Here is a 22,003-nt window from a genome sequence, read left to right as displayed (position 1 = left end):
CATCACCTCGAATGAGTTATAGTTGGAGCATCTCATCGCCTTCAGATATAGCTCTAGAAGCGTAAGCAACCGCTGACGACAAGCTGGACATAAATTTGGAGTCAAAAAGATCAAAACTACAATCCTGGATAGTAGCACATATATTTATAATAAGCAAAATAGGGTGGGAGAGGGAAAGGGCGGCAGATCCCGCCCCATTAGAAGGCTGGTCGGTCGAGTCTCCCTGTTGGACCGTCACTCACTTGCTAGACCGACCGGTCTAGTGCTCAACCCTGCGTCAGTTTGGGTCGAGACTATAGTGAAGGGGCTGTTTGGATTAGCTAGAGAATAACTTATAATAGTTAGATGTTGATTTTAATGCTAACAGATAGAAATAAATTTGCGGGCTTTCAAGAAAGGCATATCTAGCGATTATGCATATGGCAAACATTAATATCCTTAATAGGGAAATAGATTGAAGAGTTTTTTAATTTTCTTTATTGTTATTTACTTGTGAAAAGACATTTATTTAGAAATGAAAGGTGAAATAAAAATGAAAACTAGATATTCTGTGTTATGGCATTTTCCACCCTTGGAGATATTTTTAATCCTTTACCTACCATTCTTGCTTTCCAATCCTTTCAGCTACTCACATAAATGTATTAATTGCTTCTCTGTTTATGAAGGAAGGCTTTCTTCACTTCCATTTTCTGCAGTATTCTTGATTTGCTTTTTGGTTTAGGATTTAAGAGTAGGCTGTAATAGAATAAGAGCAATATACAGATCAGTGTTGGTAATAAGGATCTTGATCTACTAGTACCATTCATGGCTTGTTAGCATCACTTGTTAGAAATTCTTCCAAAAAGAGTATTGGTTTGAGTACGCTTTGCCTAGAATACTGTTAAAATTCAGTTATTAAACAAATCAGTAGATTTATCAAAGTACAAGATTCACACATCCTATCATAGAATTGTGATACATAATAAGCATATAAATGTTTCTATGATTAAGGAAAGTGTATAGGAGTTGTTAATATTGGCGTTCGATGGGAATCATAATGAGAATAAACCAATTCAAAGCATTACTCATTATTTCTAGGATAATTTATGATGAGGAACATTGCCAGAATTAAGATTATTATATTTAAAACATATATAATTGCCTTGTTTATACATGAATGCCCATCTAAATCTAACGATATAGCTGTATTATCATATGGAGTAGACAAAATAAAATCAATATCCGAGCGTTGATGCATCAAAAGTATTTATGTTTTTCTTAGTATCATGCTTATGCTCAATCTTTTGAGATTATGCTGATTTACTGGATTGAGGTTATCTTAATTTTACTACTTTTCCAGGATAAAGTTCCCTAATTTTGTTCTATTCATTACATTGTTGTGCAAGGAAGGTTTGACTATATGTACTAATAACAATAGTTTGCATTTCAATTTTATGATTTAGTTGACAAATTTAAATAAATATAATATCCATGAGAGTGACTTTTTCTCATGGTGTCTATTTGTTTCTTTAACCTAGATTCATGAGATTAGTGTTCAAGTTTTTTAAAGCATAGTTATTAACAATTTTCTCAAATTTGTAATCACTATTATAAGTTTCTTCCAATGATTCATGATAGTATTATTTGATCCAATTCTAACATCAAATCTGAATCCATTAAAAAAAAAAATCGAAGTTCATTACTATTATCTGAAGGCTTATCATATATTTGAGCTACCTAACATCAAAAGATACAATGAAGGTACTAATAAATAGAATAATATTTCTTTTGTAAGGTTCTGGAAGTCATTTAATAAATGTTTTTGATTGGTAGTTGTGTTTAACTGAAAGTTTCATGTGTTTCCACATGGGTAGGCAAATTTTCAAATGGTTTGATCTTAAACTCGATTAGTTTTCAAAATTAACTTAGACCTAACAAATTTTCTCTTTTTTTATATTTAGATATGAAGTAACAACTAATATAATTTTCTAGGTCATTTAACCAATCGATAAATAGGTGAGGATGTTTAGGTGTGATATGATCTTCATGAATGCAATAGTTATTGAATCATGCTTTTTATAAGTTATGCCCATTATATTGATATATGATGTGATTCCCACTAGTAATGCCAGCATGTAGTTTATGATGCAGCAAATTTTATTGATAACAAAGTAATTGCAGACCAATAAAACTAATCAAGCTTTTGTTATAAACGTCTAATCATTGGTGGTTAACTATGAAAGGATCAACTTTGAGATCACAATATTTTGTATACAAATATGGCGGAGTTTATGGTTTAAAGATTTTGCCTTTTTCTTAATTTTATCATTCAAAGCTGCACTCAAAATCCCTTTACAGCATAGCAAACAATCAATTCAAAACTGTTCTTCAAATTTCCTTTTTGTAGTGATTTGAAACCTTAATGTATATCTTGGTTTAACAGCAATTACAAAATGGTGCCAACAAATAGAAAATTTATGGTTGCAGGAGCGATGTACCTATTGTTTCTTGAATATATCTTAGATTTAGACTATATAGATGGTCATGGTTTGGAAAGAGTAGGAGAAATCTGAGTTTTTGGTGGTTGTCTAGGGTTAGTTTGGGTTATTAAGGGCTGTTAGGATAGGGTTTGTTTTGGATTGATTGGATTTGTTTGAATTTTGTTGAGGATTGATAATGTTTGTTAGTTTTATCCCAAAACTGAGGGGAGGTCAAATTTATTTTCTTGGTCTGGTCGTAGTTTGCTAGAACTCCTAAATATAAGTAGGAATTTAAGGATTTGTTACAACCAACATTGACTAGTCCTGTAGTTTTGGTGCACTTTCTCACAACTCCAGTTAAGGTTGTAGCAACGAATGTCGAAGACGTCCCAAACTCCTAGTGGGTTAAAAAATAAATTCAGTACCAATGCACCAGGATTCATGGGAAGTGTGAGAATTAATTAATGTTGGCATTTGATGCTCGAAAATACCAAATTGATGCTTATGGGTGAGGTGATAAGTATATGGATATTGGGAAATCATTTGAAGCAAAAATGTGAAGAGGGTGGAGATTAAACCAAGAGGGATGAAGATTAGAGAAAGTTAGCACCTTATACGAAAGAGAACTGAGAGAGCTACATACACATCCACAGACTAGAGCTAGCCGGCATTGGGCATAGAATGTAATTCGTGATTGTTTTTTTATTTTTTGCAAATCAGCTCTATATATGATGGTTGGGAAAGTAAAAAAAAATTCAAATTGACCCATCAATGTGAATTTATATTTTCCTCATTATTAATGTTATTTTCCATCCGACATTTTTTCAAGATATTTGTCTGACTATTATTTTTTTTTTTCTACTTTTCAGGCCTGAATCATTGGGCATTGTCATTGGAATTGTCTATTTGGTCATTGCTATTTTGTTTCAGCATTTCAATTTTACAGCGGACTCAAATGTATGTTTGTGTAGCCTAATGCTCTATTCATGTTGCTGACACTCTGCAATTGTTGTTTTTATAGGCTTTTACATTTTTTCCTTGTCACTTTTCACATTCAGCCTGATGAGTTTATTAATGTTAGCATTAATTTCATTCCTATTTATTGTTTTTTTGGAGTAACTTCCATTGTCAATTTTAGAGCATTCAGCCTATTAATTGGTTGATATATATTAGATACAGCAAATTAGGGGTTTGAAGAAGTTTCATTCCTTCATTCTCATTTTATGGCTTTTAAAGCTGACAAAAAGATAATGAATTATTTAGGTTCGAGTTGAGCTTACTGTTGGAATTGCTTTAAAGATTACTGACCATGATTTTTATCTGTTTTGCAGTGGCTCGTTGAATACAATGCAGCGCTGGCATGCATTTGCTTTATGACTTTGCTTGGATTTGTTGATGATGTTCTTGATGTTCCCTGGAGATTGTAAGTACCTCCCTGATGAAGTGAATGTCCACAAGGCGTTGTGAGCATGGGAGAGAAGAGAAGACTCTCCTATCTCACTCCAGTGGAAATGCTATTTCTTTTCTCACTAGATTTTCTTCATTCAACATCACAAAAGAAACCATGATTGTCATACAGGACTGATTTAATATGAATAAATTAATTCTTTGAAAAGAGTAAAGCAACAAAATAGTCCTCTGATTGTTTACAGAGGGAAATTTTAGTCCCCGAGTCTATAAAAGTACCAAATTAGTCCCCAAATCCTTTTTAAATTGGGGCCGAAATAGTCCTCTTTGGAGACTATTTCAGCCCATATTAAAAGAGTTAGAGGACTAAATTGAGATTTTATAGACTCTGGAACTAAAATAGCCTTGCGCAAAATGCCAGGGGACTATTTTGACAATTTAATTGCAATGTCATAAATAGTATTACATTGCACTTATTATGATAATCATTAATAACATATTGAAGGCCCACTTGCAACAAATAATGATAATAAACTTTGGTGCTTTGTTTAGTTCTAGTTTCTGAGATCAAAATCAATGGCGTTGATTTGGATTATGAAAGCCATAAATATATTTTCACTGGGAAGAAATGGCAGGATAAAATCAAATTTTCATTTTCACTCACATTGAACTCTCTTTGTACGTATGGTGGGGATCATTTGCGGCCTATTTTAATAAGGTTCTTCTGATGTATTTTAAAATTTGAAAATTTCAAAACTTTTTTACTATAGTTTTATAATTTTTTGACAAACAGAAAATTGGTGCTTCCATCATTTGCAGCACTTCCATTGTTGATGGCATATGCTGGACATACATCAATAATCATACCAAAGCCTTTGATTCAGTATGTTGGTGTAGCAGTCTTGGATTTAGGTATGCTAAGTTTATGAACTTACACATCCAAAAGGCTACAATGACTAACATATTTGTTTTTAACCTTAATTGCCTTACATATTAATGTATTTTATTAGAGAGGTCAATATCTTTTTTTATATTGTTGAATGTCAGGCTGGATATACAAGCTCTACATGGGAATGCTGGCAGTTTTCTGCACAAATTCCATCAATATACATGCAGGTCTCAATGGCCTTGAAGCGGGACAAACTGTTGTTATTTCTGCAGCAGTAAGAAAAGAGGCCTTGTGTGCATTTGTTGTTGTTTTTCTTTCTGATATTTTTACCACTTGGCATCCTAGAAATGATATTATAGAGATTAATTTATCCATTTTATTGCAGATTCTTATACACAATGTGATGCAAATTGGTGCATCTTCAGATCTTGAATACAAGCAAGCTCATGCATTTTCCATTTACTTAGTTCTTCCCCTGTTGACTACTTCATTAGCTTTGCTTTCATACAACTGGTAATGATTAATTGGCAGATCGTTTTGATGCTACTAATAATCATTTCCATGATGTATTTGTTAATGAATCTAGTTCATTTACTTCTATTCAGGTATCCTTCTTCAGTATTTGTTGGTGACACATATACCTACTTTGCTGGAATGGCCATGGCTGTAGTTGGTATACTTGGTCATTTCAGGTTAGCATCTTTTTCTGTTGTGTTTCTTAATGTGCTGCTGATATATTAAGTTTTATTGCGCCATATTGTTCGATTAAGACTTCACCTTTCTTTTTCTAGATTTATTTTACTTGGTGTCAACTGAAATTAGGCTTGTGCAAAATAGGTTTAACATTTCAAGCAACATTAATCAGTAATAAAATTATTAGGATTCATAAAGCTGTTATGATAATTTACCAGAGAATGGAGAACTGGAAATAGCTTGCTGGCTTGGTAGAGAAGAACTGGTTATGTATCCATATTTCTATCAACTTTACGAATGTATTGGATTTACGAGAGTGTTTATGGACAAACACGTGAAAAGTGGTCTAATAATCGATGTTGGAGTGAATGCTTTGTGGACTTCACTAAACTTTAGATGTATTGCTTTGGAAGCAAATGGTATCCTAGGCTCCTTTTGGTGACATGAATAAATTGATACTGGCATATCTATATGGACTTCATTTTTTAGTTTATTTTTATTTTAAGAAGCTCACACTTTAAAGGTTTATGGAGCTTTGGTTCACGACCAAATAGTAGTGATTCATGCTTTTAATGTAGGAGCTTCTTTTTTAGCCATTTTCTTATTCATTGTTAAAATAGTTTTGTATTTATTATCTTTTAGCCATTTTCTTATCCTAGTCTTCTTTTGGTGACGTGAATAGATCGGTGCTAGAATCTCGTTGCACATAGGAATAAGTGGTTCATGGTTAGTTTATCTTCCTAGAATTTAGAATTTTATCTCAACCCAATGCCTTTCTTTCTTATGAAGTCTTGTTTTCACTCTATGCCGTGGGAAGCCCTTTTATGCATACTGTAATTTTTTGGAGGAGAAAAATAATTATTCCTCTTCAATTTCTTAAGACTCGATTATAAGATAAATAGCATGGCAAGACCATCATATTAGGAAAGCCACAAAATCCGCACGCTAGAAAAAAGAAATAGAAATTACCAACAATAGCTAATTTTAAAAGTAGAAACTACTAAGAGTAGAAAATTATAAAAATAGAAGATATCAAAAGTGAAAATTTCTAAAATTCCACGCCCTCTCAAGCTAGAGCATAGATATTTATTATGCCCAACCTGCTTACAAACAACTCAAAATTAGGTCTGACAAGTCCTTTGGTGCTGATATTTACTATTTGTTGTGCTGTTGGAGTGAAAGACATGCAAATATCTCCTCAATCAATCTCTCTTTTATGAAGTATTTATTAATCTCCACATTTTTTTGTGATTATGTTGCACGGGATTTTTTACAATCTTTATGATAGCTTTATCGTCATTGTACAACTTTATTAGCTTGTTTATCAGGATACATAGCTCTTAAAGAATTCCCTTTAGCCATAACATCTCACATACACCATTAGCCATAGTTTGATATTCTGTCTCGACGCTACTCCTTGCCACCACATTCAGTTTTTTACTTCGCCATGTAATCAAATTTCCCCAGACATAAGTACAGTATTTGAACGTTGACTCCTGTCAACAACTGAGCCTGCTCGATCTGCATCTGTGTATGCCTCTATGTTCGGTTGTGTTGTCTTCTGAAAGAGTAAACTATTACCTGATATACTTTTTAGGTATCTGAGAATCCTGTTAACTACTTCAATGTGTTTCTCAGAGGGTGAATGCATAACTTGACTTACTAAACTTACAACAAATGCGATATCTGGACTTGTATGTGATAAGCATATCAAAATTCCCACCAACTTTTCATATTGAGCTATATTCACTGGGTTACCTTCTTTCTCATCTCTTAGTTTCAATTGTGTTCAATTGGATTGTCTACAGGCCCACAACCACTCCCAGTTTCCTTTAGAAGATCAAAAATATATTTATGTTGGGGAACAACAATCGTTTTCCGCCTTTCTTTGATCTAGCAACCTCTATTTCAAAGAAGTGCCTTAGAGATCCTAAGTCATCTCCAGTGTTGATTATATTGTCTACATACACAATCAGTATGACTATTTTCCAATCATTTGAATGTGTGAAGAATATTATACGATCTCCTTGCCCTTGAGTGCACCTTTGATATTTAACAAACATTATACATTTCTCAAACCATGTTCTCAGTGATTACTTCAACCTGTATAAAAATTATTTTAGTTTACACACTTTTGTGCCGAATTTTTCACTAAATTCAAACATGCTCTCGGTGACTACTTCAACCTGTATAAGAATATATCTAAGTAATTAGTGCAATAGGTTTGAGTGAATTTCTTGGCAATCAATCGAGCTTTGTAGCGTTTTAGAGAGCCATTAAAATTATACTTAACTTTAAACACCCATTTCATTTGACAGTTTATTTCCTCTAGGTAGATCAACAAATTCTCACATTTTTTTTTTTCAGAGCTTCATCTCCTCAAAGATAGCTTAGGAACTTTAAGAGCATCCTGTACAAATATTAAGAATCTCCTTATAAGAAAAATGTGTGGTAAAAACCCAAAAAATGAGAGATTTTCATATGATACATAATTAGACAATGGATGTTGGGTGCAAGACCTCACCGTCTTACAAGTAGCAATGGGATAACTGAAATCATTAGATTTAGGATTAAGGGTAGAGTCATGTTTAGGACTAGAAAACTTATAACATTAAGATGAAGTGGACCGATCATGGGGTAAAGACTCAATGAGGATATTACCTGGAGGATTCATGGAGTTTAGGCAATGCAAATGATTTGTGTATTCTTTCTTTTTAGTTGTCATTCGTCGCGAGTATGTAACAATGTTGTATTTCTTTTTCCTGTTTTCTTTTTCTTAGTAGTTCTGGATTATGAACATCATAAGATGGTATTGTAGGAAGATCTGAACCGTTTTTATTATATAAAAAAAAAATTGAACTACTTTCTTCTAATAGAATATAACTTGGATTTTCAGATTGAACAATCAAGGTTTGAAATATATTATTTTGTGAGTCTTTAGTTTGAAGAAAGTCTTGAAAATTAGTAGTCGAATCTTTTTTTGGCCCCTTATCCCTGGAAGATGAGGTGAAAATGGGTTGTAGTTCAAAAAAATGTGATATACAGGAAAACAAATATTTTTTTAGAAGTATGATCAAAACATTTATACCTTCTTTGGGTGGGAGCACAACCAACAAATACACATTTTATGGCTCGGGGTTTAAGTATTCCTTGGTTATGACTATAAATGTAAACAAATGCAATACACCAAAATATCTTTAAATGTATAAGAAGATGAAAGTTGATTTGTTGGGTAAATTTTATGAAAAATATCATGTGTATCAAAGTTCAAAATTTTATTGGGTGTTCTATTATTGAGGAATGTAACAATAAGAACGACTTCACCCCAAAGATATTTTGGCACCTAATTTATAAATAATAATGCCCGAGCTATATTTAATAACTATTTGTTGTTTCTTTTAGCTACACCATTTTGTTGTGGGGTGTCGACATAAGATTTTTGATAAACTATCATTTTTGCAAAAAAATTACCCAAAATATTTTTGAATCACTTTCGACCATTACCACTCTGTAATATTTGAATAAATTTTTGAAATTGTATTTGTACATGTAAAAAATTTTAAAAATTATTTTCACTTCAGATTAATTTTTCATTAAATGCACCCGAGTTAATATTTTGCCATCATCAAAAAAAGGTAACAAACCATTTTTTTCAGGGTATGTAAGATGTTTACAAGGATCCCAAATATTACTATGAATCAGAGTAAGATGTATAGTTGGTTTATAGATTTTTGAAGGAGAAGACACGATGATGTTTGACAAACTATTAGACTTCACACTGGAAAGATGACAAATTTTTATTTTGAAATAAACGGGAAACAATAATTTAATCACTAGAAACTATGATGACCTAATCTATAATATCATAGCATAATTTCATTGTCTTTGAAAAAAAATCAGAATTTAAACAAATACTTTTATCTTGTTCATTCACATCAAGTCCACCAAAATAATAGAATTCATTATTTTCGTTAGCACTGTTAATATCCTTCAAGTGGACAATTTCTGAAACTCAAAATAATAAAAGTAGAAATTAGCTTGACATTGAAAATCAGAAATAATTTTACTAATGGATAATAGATTACAAAATAAATCGGGAACAAGAAGCATATCACAAGGGGTTAACAACGAGGTGAGTTTGAAAGTTTCTATCCCAACAATTATTGAGAGGAAAATATCGCAATTTTGACTCTTTTATTACCTCCACAAGATCTATAAGATGAGAATAATTTAGAACAACCAATCATATGATTAGTTGCATCAGAATCAATTATTCACGAATGAATAAAATTTGGGTGAGCACCTAGTGATACAATGGCTAGAAATTTGCCCTTCTTCATGTTTAGATTTTGGAGTCAGTTACACTTTGGAGATCGAACAACTTGTGCTAGTTCTCTAATTGCTCCTTGGTGAAAGGTATTGTATTTGAGTTGGTAGAGCGCTCTTGAGTTTCATCAGTAGTTGCTTGATAGGTCCAACCTTCATGTTTACATTTTGGTCTCCAATTTGCAGGTTTATCATGAAGCTTGCAACACGTCTCCTTCGTATGCCATGATTTTTTGTAATGCTCGTATCACCATGTGTAGGGCGAATTAGTTTTGGAATTACTAGAAATAGTATAAATTGTAGAACTTCTTTGGGCGCCGATCATCCCCGACTTGTATGACATTATCGGAGGAGAGAAGAGGATTAGTTTGAAAATCTGAATCGATTTCGATTGCGAGTTATTTCAGCGTTTAATGTTGAGTAAAGGCATTGGTGGCTCCAACGGAGAAGAGACTACAGGGGATGAAACAGATTGAGTATTTGATGGCCCTACTTTCGATCCAGTTTGATTCTCCGATTCACGACACTCGGGAATGGAGCCATCTCTGTGAAAAGAAGATGTCCCCTTTTCTTCAAATTACAAATTCCATTGATTCTGATAAAAAAAAACCAACAAAGAAGCCCGTCAATGAGAAGCTCGTCGTAAAAAAAATGATAGAAGAGAAAGAAAAGAAAGCAGAGGTAGTGGAGAAACTCCTTGCCGAAAAGAAGCATTGCATTGAAAAGCAGCTTCTAGCGTCAAAGGAGTGCGAAAGAAGTTGAAATACTTTATGTTGTGGTAGGTCTAGAACCCTAGACGACAAAGTCGTGAGGAAGCCGCGATCTAGTCATTGCCTTCTCAGTTGAGCTCTAATCGCGATTATATCATGTTGGGTCTCCAAACGATGTGATCGAGTCATTGCCTTGCCAGCCACGATTCAGCTGTTGCCTCCCCAACTAGCTATAATCGAGACTGTATCGAGAAGAGTCAGTCACGAAGAACAGGATCCACAGACATCTCGACGGGATTTGATCACCGTTTCGAAGGGTACAATGTTCTCTGATACCATATAATTTCTTAGAGCGGAAAAATAATATTTTTCTTCAATTTCTTAAGACTCGGTTACAAGATAAATAACGGGGGAAGACCACTACATTAGGAAAGCCTCAAAATCCTCCTGCTAGAAAAAGGAAATAAAATTTACCAATAATTGCTAATTATAAAAGTAGAAAATAATAAAAATAGAGGATATCAAAGGGGATAGTTCCTAAAATTCCAACACAAACTAAGAGTTTCGATGTGGGAGAAAATAAAGTGAGAGTGAAGATATATAAAATAATGAAAAGTGGAGAAAATGATACAAACAGTAGAAGGGAAATATCAAGAGGAAGTATATGAGACCAAACGAAGAAAGATTTAGAGAAGCGAAATGATGTATCAATCATGAACAATTCATCAGATTCAAGGAAATAACAGTGAAATAATTAATTTTCCTCAAGTATAATTATTCTAATGTTTCTCCTACGAAATTGCAACCTCTTCACCTTATTTTTTAGGGTGGGTGGGGGGTGCATAAAAAGTGGTATTTCATCTAATTTGTTAAAGGATCAGTGGCTTAATGGTTGGAGAAGGTTGCTTTTTTGTATGTTCATGGGTTAGAGCCGTACATGTTATGGTTTATCACTCAAAATTAAAAAAAAAAAAACCAGGAAAAAAAAACTATTTGGTAGAAGAGAGAAAATTTACTTTTTCCTTGAATGAGGAGGAAAAACTTTAATTTTATTTGACATCCTAATGTGCCCTTATTTACATATTGTCTGAACGATTACTTAAGCCTTTCAATCAAGGAGTTATTCAAGAGGTAATTTTTTTCAAAGCAAGGAATTGTTCATATAAAGTAACTTGAATGTTTCTATATAGATAATCTTGTGAAGAGCTAACTAAGGAGTGATATAAGGAGGAAAAATGATAAACTTTATACCCTCTCCTCACTTAGATTTATTGGTATTTTTGGAACTTGGATATGATAGAGTAACCCTTCTATAAATCTATTTCAGGAAATTGTTTCTTGTTTATGTCGGTCAATTTTTTGATTTCGAAAAGTATTTTTATAGTTTTGAAAAGTAGATGATTTAATTTAACCAAAAAGGTATATTCTTTTATAAAAATAGTGTATTTTAATTTTGAAAAAAAAAAGAGACCGATTGGATCTCATTTGCTCAATAATTTTTATAATTGTGTCCGGTACCACAAATGATACACCTTCTCGAAAGATAAGTGTACTCCACGGCGGTGGACCCAATCATACAAACTACGAGATTTCTGACATCCATTTGGTTTGCGAACCTTTTATATGTGACCGACAAATTTTCTTATTTAATACAAATATTAAATATAGTTTATTTTACCTGGGTTCCAAGTTCCCTATAGCGGCAAACCCCTATAACCTCTATAGTTAATTATGACGGGAGTCACTTGAGAAAACTCTCGATAATGATCAGTGGTTCTAGTCTTCAAGAATTCAAAGTTCAGGTTTTCAAGGTAGGACGTGGGAATGACTCAAGTAAGAACAATCATTTCAGGAGTTCAAAGAAAGTAAAAGGTAAAGGTTGTCACAGATCCAGAGGAAAATCCTCAGTGACTTCCCAAACTATCCTAATGTGTGGCTGTGTTTTAGAGAAGATTTTATTTGAATGTTGAATTCTGTCACTTTATTATTTGGGACTTACATTTGCATAATAACTGATTATGCAAATAACCCGCGAAGATAAGAGATTTTACGTCATTCTAGATGACAACCTCGGAACATAAGACGAGTTAGGACTTACGCTGCACAACATGGTTGTCCAGGGCCTAAAAAAGAGTGAGGTTTTACTTTGCTCTAGGCGAGCTACCTCAAAGTCCTATAGGTTGTTTAAACTAGGAAAGTTTAGTTGGTGTAGACTCATTCTGCTGTTGTAGAATGGCGACCACCTCCACCTGTAGTTCGCTCCAAATTCCTTGCCGTGCTGCCCACGAAATTACTCCGAGTTCCTCGTCGCAGTAACAGTTCTAAAGTCTAAAGTTCAAACAGTTTTACCAGGTGTGTTTCAATGTCTCAGTTTGGTTGTCGTTGTGGGGGGTTCAAGTTGATTAGAGCGACACCGGTTAGGATCCCACGGTTCCCTCGTTCCGGTATCACTATTTTCTTTTGAACTTAGTTTAAACGAGTTGTGAAACCCATTTAAATCGGGGAGATCTCGTTAGCAACCGTGAGTTACCTCCTCCGAGGGACTCCCGTAAGTTCGAAAGAATGTGTTATGTTTTGTTTTTTTTTATTTTGAAAAAGTTGTTTTGTTTTGAAAGTGAGATTGTATTCAGTACCCGCATAATATGTTAGAGCAAGAGTAATTGTAATAAAAAAATAACAACAAATAAAATGTGTCTGCATACATGACATATCTGCTGCTGCTTTTGTAAATTTGATTTCAAGGGCAGCTTTAGATATGCAAAGAATTGGTGCATCATCTTCTGGGACTATGGGTCAGAGAAAAGTTTGAAAACAGTAAACAGTAGAACAAGTTGTAGTAGCAGTTAAGAACTCCAAACATGTGATCCTAAGGTCTCCTACAACTCCTTACTGCAACTAGCGAGCTAGTATGGTGATGAGGTGATCCTACGATCTCCTACGGCTCCGGTAAGCAACTAGTGAATGTGTACAGTGATCCTTACGACTCCGACAACAACTAGGAATTTCGAATAACGCCTGTATGAGTTCCTATGAACCCAAACAACAATGGGCAACACTTATGCGGCTTCCTACGAACCTGAACAGAGGTGGGCAGCAACTAGATGGCTTCCAAACGATGGTGGACAGCTACTAAGTGGCTTTCTATGGACCCAAACAGCGGTGGACAACTACTAGGTGACTTCCTACGACATTATGTAGCAAATAGAAGCATTGGACAGTGGTCTTACAACTTCCTACGGCGCTCGGCAGCGACTAGAAACATTGGACAACACTCTGCAGCCTTCCTATGACACTGGGCAGCAACTAGAAGCATTGGACAACCGTCCTACGACCTCCTACAGCTTCCAAACACTCCTAATAACCCTTAATTAGCAATGGACAACAGCCTTACATCTCAAACAGCTCTCAAACGACAAATTTAAAGCCCAAGCAGCGCTCCCAAGGCTTTTCTAAGTTTTCAACAACACTCCTAAGGCTCCAATAGCACTCCTACGGCCTCCAAACACTCCTAACAGCTTTTAAATGACATCCAAACATTCAAACAGCAACTAAATGACCTCCAAACATTCCAAACAGCAATTAAGCCCTTCTCCCAGCTCTCCTACAGCTTCCTACAGACTCTCCAAACGCTGGACAACACTTTCCAAGGCCCAAACTGCTTCCTACAACACTTGTAAACGCGAGATAGCACTTTCCCATTCACCTATATCAGTTTCCTAATACTGGATAGCAACCGGGAACAAAATCGAGCTTCCAAAAGGAATTCAAAAGGCTTCCCAAAAAAAAAGCAAATATTACATTCAGCATGCATTTTAAAGATTGGGGGCAGCAACATGGAACAAAATCAAGTCCCCAAACCAAGCTCAAAAGGCCTCCAAAAACCAAATATTACATTCAACTTGCATTTCAAATATTGGGGGCAGCAACATGGAACAAAATCAAGCCCCCAAAACAAGTTCACAAGACACCAAAAATCAGTGTGCAAATCTTTAAGCATGCGAAGACATCCTTCTCGTAAAAAATGATGTTTCCATTCTAAAACCAAAGATTTAGGTGTTACATACATAAATATGCAATGATGTATAATATATATGGAAGCCTTCATAAAAGATAATCTATAATTTCCAGCATAGGGAGCCAAGCAAAAGAGTGAGCTAAAAGGAACTCTAAAATCTGCATAAGGGCAAGTGTAGAGGGATTCATGATCTTGGCTTAAGTAATTCAATCCTTATATCTCATGGTAAAGAAAAAGACCAATGTAAAACAAATAAGCAAATCTTAAATTTAGGCACTTCAATTCATGGAATAAGCTATAGAAGCTTTGCAAGAGATGAGAAAACTGATAGATTCAGGTAAAGTAAACGAGTTAGAAAAATATGACCTTGATCGGAGTAAAAAAAAAAACGCTTCTTGAACTGGCGAGAAAGAGTTGAGCAGAAGAGTTTCCGCCGAGTAGCTACAGGTTGGAAGAAGAGTCCTCTTTCAGCCGAAGGAAGAGATGTAGGGTTTCAGAGGAGAGTTGGTCGAGCGGAGCTCTTACGGGAGAGTCGCAGCAGGTGGCGGGGTCGAGAGTCACAGGCTTGCAGTGCGTGCGGAGGAAGTCGTGCGGCTGTTCGGCAAGGGGGCGAGCGGGAGAGCGGCTCGTCGAGCGGGCTGGGGCGAGGCGGAGGCGAGCGGGTCGAATGGAAGGGTTTTGGGCGCAGGGAGGAAGCGCTCGAGAGAGCGGGCCGAGGGTTTCTGTTGAGGAGTAGCGGCGAGCAGGGGGAAGGTGTGAGCTAATTGAGTGCAGAAAGGAAAAATATATCGACCGCTCCTCTCTAATAGCCGTTACAGGTGCATCGAGCGGGCTATTGAATGCATTCCATACAGGGGCAGTTATGTTAGGTAAATATTAACCCCTAATCAAATCTAATTAAGATGGGATTAGGCGGTAAAATTTGAATTTTAAAAGTTTGAAATTTGAAATAATCCTGGCTTGTGTTCAGCCTGTGTCGAGCTCGAATTGAGCCTGGGTTGAACCCGAACCCGTGCCCCGCTAATTAAAAGAAATGTGCATCGATTTTCGTGCAGTTTGCGCGAGTGTGGAACCACAACAAAATAGGTGTCTTTTCTAGCTAAGGTCAACGTTCCGGACGTGTCGGCGTAGTCCATTTCGTCATCCGGGGTCGTCCGAATGAGTTTGCCAACGGGCGAGTCAATTTAATGCAAAATCATGTGGAGTGCGATGTGTGCGCAAAATGCGGCGTTATCGAGCGTTCGGTCGCAAAGGGGTTCCCTACGTGTAGGAACTTGACTCGAGTTTCATTTGTCGATCCTAATCAACTCAACAGAACGTCTAGGATTTGGGACCGCCCATGCGAAACTCGAAAGAGCGACGAGGTGACTCGAATTTTCTAAATGGTGTGAGTTCCGTACTAGTCCTCTAGAATGGTCAAACAAGAGAAGCCTGAAGCTAGACCCTAGGCTCTAAGGAGAGAAGTGAAGACCTCATCCGAAAATGAGGTCAACAGTTTATAAGAATATTTTGCAATGAAATTTAGAAATCTTTTTGATATCTACCAATAGTTAATTTCTAATATGATGATGGTATGAAATTAGGGACTAGGAAATCCAAGCTTTTATGCTTGAATTTTTCCCCAAATTGATTTTCACTTACGAATTATTGTTGATTATGTTTTATATCAAAAGGATTTATGTTGAGTTAACCCTTGCTACCTTTAAATTATGCTGTCAAAAATTTAGGTTTAATAATTAATTAAGGCCTCACCATAAAACTTGATTATTTATGCATTAATATTGGAGTTTCATGCAATTTGGTTTTTTTCCGCTCATAGAATAACTATGTCAGAGGTAACAAGAACATGTAATCATCATAATAAACTAGAATAATCTTACTTAAAAATAATGAAATTTTTAACCTAATTTCTGCTATGAAGATTGTGAATTCTTCACCTTGGCCTTGCCTTTGATATTTTTTTTGATATTTGACCTCGTCTTCTTCTTCTTCTTCTCTTAATTTTCGTTTTTTTGTTCTTCACTTCTTTTCCCTCTTCTGTGTTCTCTCCCTTCTCATTCAAAATAGGTTATTTGGGTTCTATTTTGATGCTTTGACTATTTCCTTGATCATAAAGCTTTTTCCATCTTAATGCGGCTAGGCTGGCTAGCCCAAATGCTGTGAATCTACTTTTCTCAACTCTTATGGGTTGGAATAGAGTTAGCTTGTCCCAATTTGTGAATTGCTTTCTGGCTCATGTATAATATTTAATTTATCTTCTAATGTAGACTTTGATGGAATTGCCCAAATGGGTGTAACCGACTTGATGTTGCCACAACTCCAACATTGGTGTACGTGACTCACACAACCTCCTATTATGCATATTGAATTACGCTAATAATGATCAATGCAATTGGGCTTAGTGTTCAGTAAATTAAGGCAATTGATGTTTTTTCTCTCCCATTACCTTGGTAAATTTCATGACTACTTTGTTTTTACCATTGCTTCCTAAAATAACTTGTGTCCTTTCTAACATGTTCCCCTCTAGTCCCTTCTACTCTGTAGTAGAATCCTTATCATTCATGTTCAATGCATTTCACAACATTTTTCTTTTTTGATATCTTCACTAAGAAAAGATGGTCTTTTTCTTATGATTTTGTTGTTCAGCTCATCATTTCTACGAACTTCACTCTTCTTTCCTATGATTTTGTTGTCTTCTTTCCCTTAACAGATGACTGGAGTGTAGTCGAGTAGGCAAATGAGAACATGTTTTATGCAATTGTAAATAAGTATGGTTGGAGCTTATTTGTCCACCAGGCACCATGAAGGTACGACTCACATTGATTTTCATGTTGTTTGCCAATACAAATGAGTGAACCTTTTGGAAAGGAGTAACAACTTTGACATTTATGCACAAGACACCATGAAATTTGATTGAAAATGTTAAATTGATTGAAGGCTTTTAAGAGGGGGGAATAATAATTCCCATCTCTCTTATGAATTGATATATAATCAAGTCATATCCTTGTATTTGATTATGTAGTTTAGTTGCGTAAAGAGGGCTGAAAATTCACCCACAAAGTTGGGTGGTAGCTGGACCATTAGTTTCAGTCCAAAACTATCCACTATTAAAATGAGTTTATGCTAAAATAATTAATGGAGAAGTATAGTGATTGAAGAAGAGAATCAAACACACAGTAATTAGAAATACATGAGTTCCTCTACAACCACTTCTGGTACTAGTCAATGCCCCACCATACATATTTTTAATAAATCCAACATATATGTGTCACCCATTTTCTATCTAAAAATATACCAAATTAAATTACTTGTTATTCAATCATTTGATATTGAGTAGCAAGGGATTTAATTTTGGTATATTTTAAGGTAGAAAATGGGTGTTACATATATGTTGGAGTTAATAAAAATATGTAGGGGCATTGAGTAGTACTAGAAGTGGTTGTAGAGGAACTCATGTATTTCTAATTACTGTATGTTTGCATCAAGGATGAATATCAATTTCATTTTTTTTGTTGATAGTATAATTCTAATTAATAGCTTGCCCATTGAGTCATGTGAAAAAGAAGGATAGTAAAGAAAACATATGATATAAGATTGATTCTTAGAATTAATAGATTTAAGATTGAGCATTTTGATATATAATTTTAGTGGGTATAATTTTAATAACAATCATTCAATATTATTGAAGTTTATAGAGTACCTAGGTGAGGTATAATCATATAATTATCTTTTATTTGTTATTTGGAAGAAAGAAGATATTGATGACAATATATTTTTTAAAGTTGAAGTTGAATGGTCAAAATTAATAAATACCTTGTGAGTTTTGTATGATTACTACATCATGGTGGCTTAAAGGTAAAATTTATGCAACCGTAATTTGGAGAACAATGTGTTGTGAATATGAATGTTGAGCTATAAAAAGTTGTTTATATTTAAATTGATTTTGACATTTATAAGAATGTTAAGAATGTGTAGACAATTAAAAATGATAAATTATGAAATACTTATTTTAAAGGAAAACTAGAAGTGACATATCCTTGTGATCATTGTGAGTGGTTATATATCTGGCTTGCATTTTTTCAAAATTAGGCACATTGTGCATAGAGATTAATATTAAAGGAATGTGGAACTGTCCATGATGCGGAGCTTCATCCTTTATAGTGCTGTGATCCTACTATAGTCCCACTTGGAGCTATCCACGATCCCTACTATAGTACCACAGGATTTTTTTGGTTCGGACCGGTCCAGGAGGCCGGTCGACACATCCTCTGCATGGATTTCCCTCCTATTTGGAGCAGAGCCCACTCCTCTTTACCATAGGGCTATTTTTTATTATTTCTGCATGTGTAGGTCAGTTTTTAGTGTGTTTTGTTTAAGACAGCCGTCGACGTTCGTTCTTCTCCCTTCGAGAGCTGTATCCAAGGGATTGGGTGGTGCTCCGACTGTATCTCTCTACTGAGGTGGTGATTATTTCTCTATCCCCTTCCACATCTTTCTCACGATGCCCTCGACCATCCTCCATCGTTGTAGCTATCCCGAACAACACTCGTTTGCTATTTTTGACTACAGTTATTCCATTATAGCCCTTCTTGCTAGTTATCACTTCCCCGGGCTGCTGCTCCTTGCTGTCTTGCAGCCCCTCCTGCTTCGCCTGTTGTTTTCTTGATGCCACCTGGTTGTTTCAGCCTTTCCCACACACCTCGCTTCTCCGTTTGCAACCCCCCTTGCGGCCCTCGCAGTCCTAGCCCTTTGCTTTGCTGCGAACACGATTCCAACCCCTCCTTTTACTGTCCCAACCACCCCAACCCATTTTAACCACCTCCCTCTGCTCCCTGACAACCTATCCTCCCTCCATCACACATTGATCGAGTGATAGTGTGAGTTTGTGCTGTGTTTGTTGTAATTTCTTTTTCAAGTGTGTTTGATTGTAACGATCTATTTGCTTCCGGTGATAATATTTACTTTTTTTTTATGTGATTTGGGCTAACTCCTGTACATTTGGTATCAGAGCTAGCCTAACTCTAGTCCTTTTCTAGGGTTTATTCATCCATACCCAACCCTACATCTACTCAAAAATTTTTTTTCTCACCCTACATCACGCCTACACACCTCATTTCACCTACACATAATCCCAAATCCTAACGATGCCACCACTGAGACAAGTTTTAGACGCCAATCATGAGTTTACCATGGAAGAGATACAACGACAACTCCTCCGAGTACTACTACTCGATAAAATTGAGGAAAGGAAATCATCCATTGGGTTCACCCGAACTCCATTCAATTACAGAGATGAAGTGTCTGTCAGATGATACAGAGATGAATTGCCTGTTAGGGGATACAGAGATGAGGTGTGTGTTATAGATTTCAAAGATGAAGAGCCTCTACCTTGAAGAATTGACATGAAATATCTGAGAAGCCAAGATTTTGAGGTAACAATGAATTTGCTATATTTTGACGGTCACTTGGATCCAGACGAGTTCATCGAGCGGTTTTAGACCGTGGAACTTTACTTTGAATACAGGACGTCCCATTAGACGAAATGATGTAACTAGCCGCCAACAAATTATAGAGTGCATTGTTTTAATGGTAAAAATTATAGCAAATACGCCAGCGTGTGGGAAAAGACAAGATCACTACTTGGTCTAAGGATGAAACAGGTGATGCAGCGTTAGTACATCCAACTCACTACAGACTAGATGTTCAAACCCAGTTTCAAAAGTTGAGAGACCACATCACAAGACGACCACTACATCCTACAGACAGGGTTCAACCTTAGAATCTTATAATAAGAGTATACTCAGGGTAACATCCATGTCGACCTGCTTGAGGAGGCACTAGGTTAGAGTGGAGAACAAGTCCAACCAATCTGTATTCCTAAATATGTCCCAACCCGAAGGTGTTTCAAGTCGCTCATATTTAGACATATTGAAGCCGATTGCACAATCAAAGGAGTAATCTCTTTCACAGATCAAGGAACAGTTGAAGTAATTGATAATGACACACTAGACACGTAAGAGAGCAAGGACATGAAAGAGGAGTACCAGCTACCAGCCAAAGCGGAAGAGACGCCATTGATTTTAGATTCTAGTTGAACCCAGGAGAGAGATTCCAGCTGAGTTGACAATAACTGTTCTAGAAGGTAGGGAATATAGTAAATCCGATATACTGTGCTTTCATGTAGAGTATGAGATTGTGGTACTTCAAACTATTTTTTTACAGGCATTCGAAGAAGCATAAGTGGAGGGTTGCGTTAGGTAGTCGACAGCCAGCGTAAAACTTGTCGAAAAAATCATAACATGAATCCTTTTGATCATTGTGTAAGTGCTAGGGCGTCCCCTGGAAGCGACGCGCTGTATAGCTTGTATACAGTGAAAAGTGTGCAAGGGCCGCTACACCGGCGCCCGGGTGTAGTGTTAAATAAGCAAGGGTTCCCACATTACGGGCGAATGCGGGTAAAGAAGTTAGTCCATGAAACTAATGAAACTAATATTAGGATAGGATCTTGGAATATAGGCACTCTCAATGGTAAATTAATGGAATTAGTTGATATTATGATTCATAGGAAAATTAATATCTTATGTATTCAAGAAACTAAGTGGGTTGGAGAAAATGCTAAACAGATTGATAATTTAAGTTTTAAACTTTGGTATTCTGGTAAGAGTCGCACTAGAAATGATGTAGGTGCAATTATAGATAAGAGTTTGAAAGATAATGTTGTAAAAATTAATATTATGTTATAAAAATTAATAAAACTAGAGATAGGATTATAACCCTAAATATTGTTGTTGATACTAAAATTTTTAATGTTATAAGTGTTTATTCTCCTCAAGTAGGTCTATATATATGTTCAAAAGAAAAATTCTATGATGACCTGGAATAATTAATACTAATGATACATTTTTATGAAAGAACTTTTATTGGATGAGATTTAAATGGACATCTTGGTAGAGTGGTAGAAGATTTCAGAAATATTCATGGTGGCTAATGAAGAAGGTGGAGCTATTTTAGATTTTGCTTTAGCGTATGATTTTAGCGTATATTACTAATACTTTATTCAAGAAAAGAGATTAGCATCTTATTACTTATAAGAGTGGATCTAATAAAACAAAAATTGATTATTTTCTTATGAGAAGAAGAGATCGTCGTGATTGTAAAGATTGTAAGGTCATTCCAAGTGAAAATTTAAATACCCAACATCATGTATTAGTTTTAGATTTTAAGATTAAAAGTTGTAAAATAAAAAATAGTAGGACTCATCATTGCAGAATTAGATGGAAGAAACTTAAAAGACACAAATAAAATTATTTTTATGAGTAAAATTCAAGATTTTAAAGATTGGGATATTCATGAAGAAGCAAATGTGATGTGGGATAAAGTAACAAACACTATTAAACATGTAGCAAAAGATGTTCTTGGAGAATCAAAGGGAAAAATATTTACAAATAAAAATAGTTGGTGGTGGAATATTAATGTGCAAGAAAAGATAAAATATAGGAAGTTG

The 22,003-nt window shown here is 35.3% G+C and overlaps 1 protein-coding gene across 2 annotated transcripts in view; it reads left to right on the top strand.

The window, feature by feature from the left end:
* Positions 1-22,003, top strand: part of LOC110030260 (UDP-N-acetylglucosamine--dolichyl-phosphate N-acetylglucosaminephosphotransferase-like) — a 34,305-nt gene that overhangs the window by 5,660 nt on the left and 6,642 nt on the right. For both annotated transcript variants that reach the window (XM_020732887.1, XM_020732886.1), the window contains exons 2-7: positions 3,329-3,416; positions 3,791-3,882; positions 4,660-4,778; positions 4,914-5,029; positions 5,141-5,268; positions 5,361-5,447. In XM_020732887.1, coding sequence (XP_020588546.1) covers positions 3,329-3,416; positions 3,791-3,882; positions 4,660-4,778; positions 4,914-5,029; positions 5,141-5,268; positions 5,361-5,447 — 630 coding nt within the window. The remainder of the gene's footprint in view (positions 1-3,328; positions 3,417-3,790; positions 3,883-4,659; positions 4,779-4,913; positions 5,030-5,140; positions 5,269-5,360; positions 5,448-22,003) is intronic.

The sequence above is a fragment of the Phalaenopsis equestris genome, unplaced genomic scaffold (genome assembly GCF_001263595.1).
Source record: "Phalaenopsis equestris unplaced genomic scaffold, ASM126359v1 Scaffold000690, whole genome shotgun sequence".
NCBI classification, from domain to species: domain Eukaryota; kingdom Viridiplantae; phylum Streptophyta; class Magnoliopsida; order Asparagales; family Orchidaceae; genus Phalaenopsis; species Phalaenopsis equestris.
The sequence above is the reverse complement of the archived record's forward strand: the minus strand, read 5'-3'. Positions and strand labels throughout refer to the sequence as shown.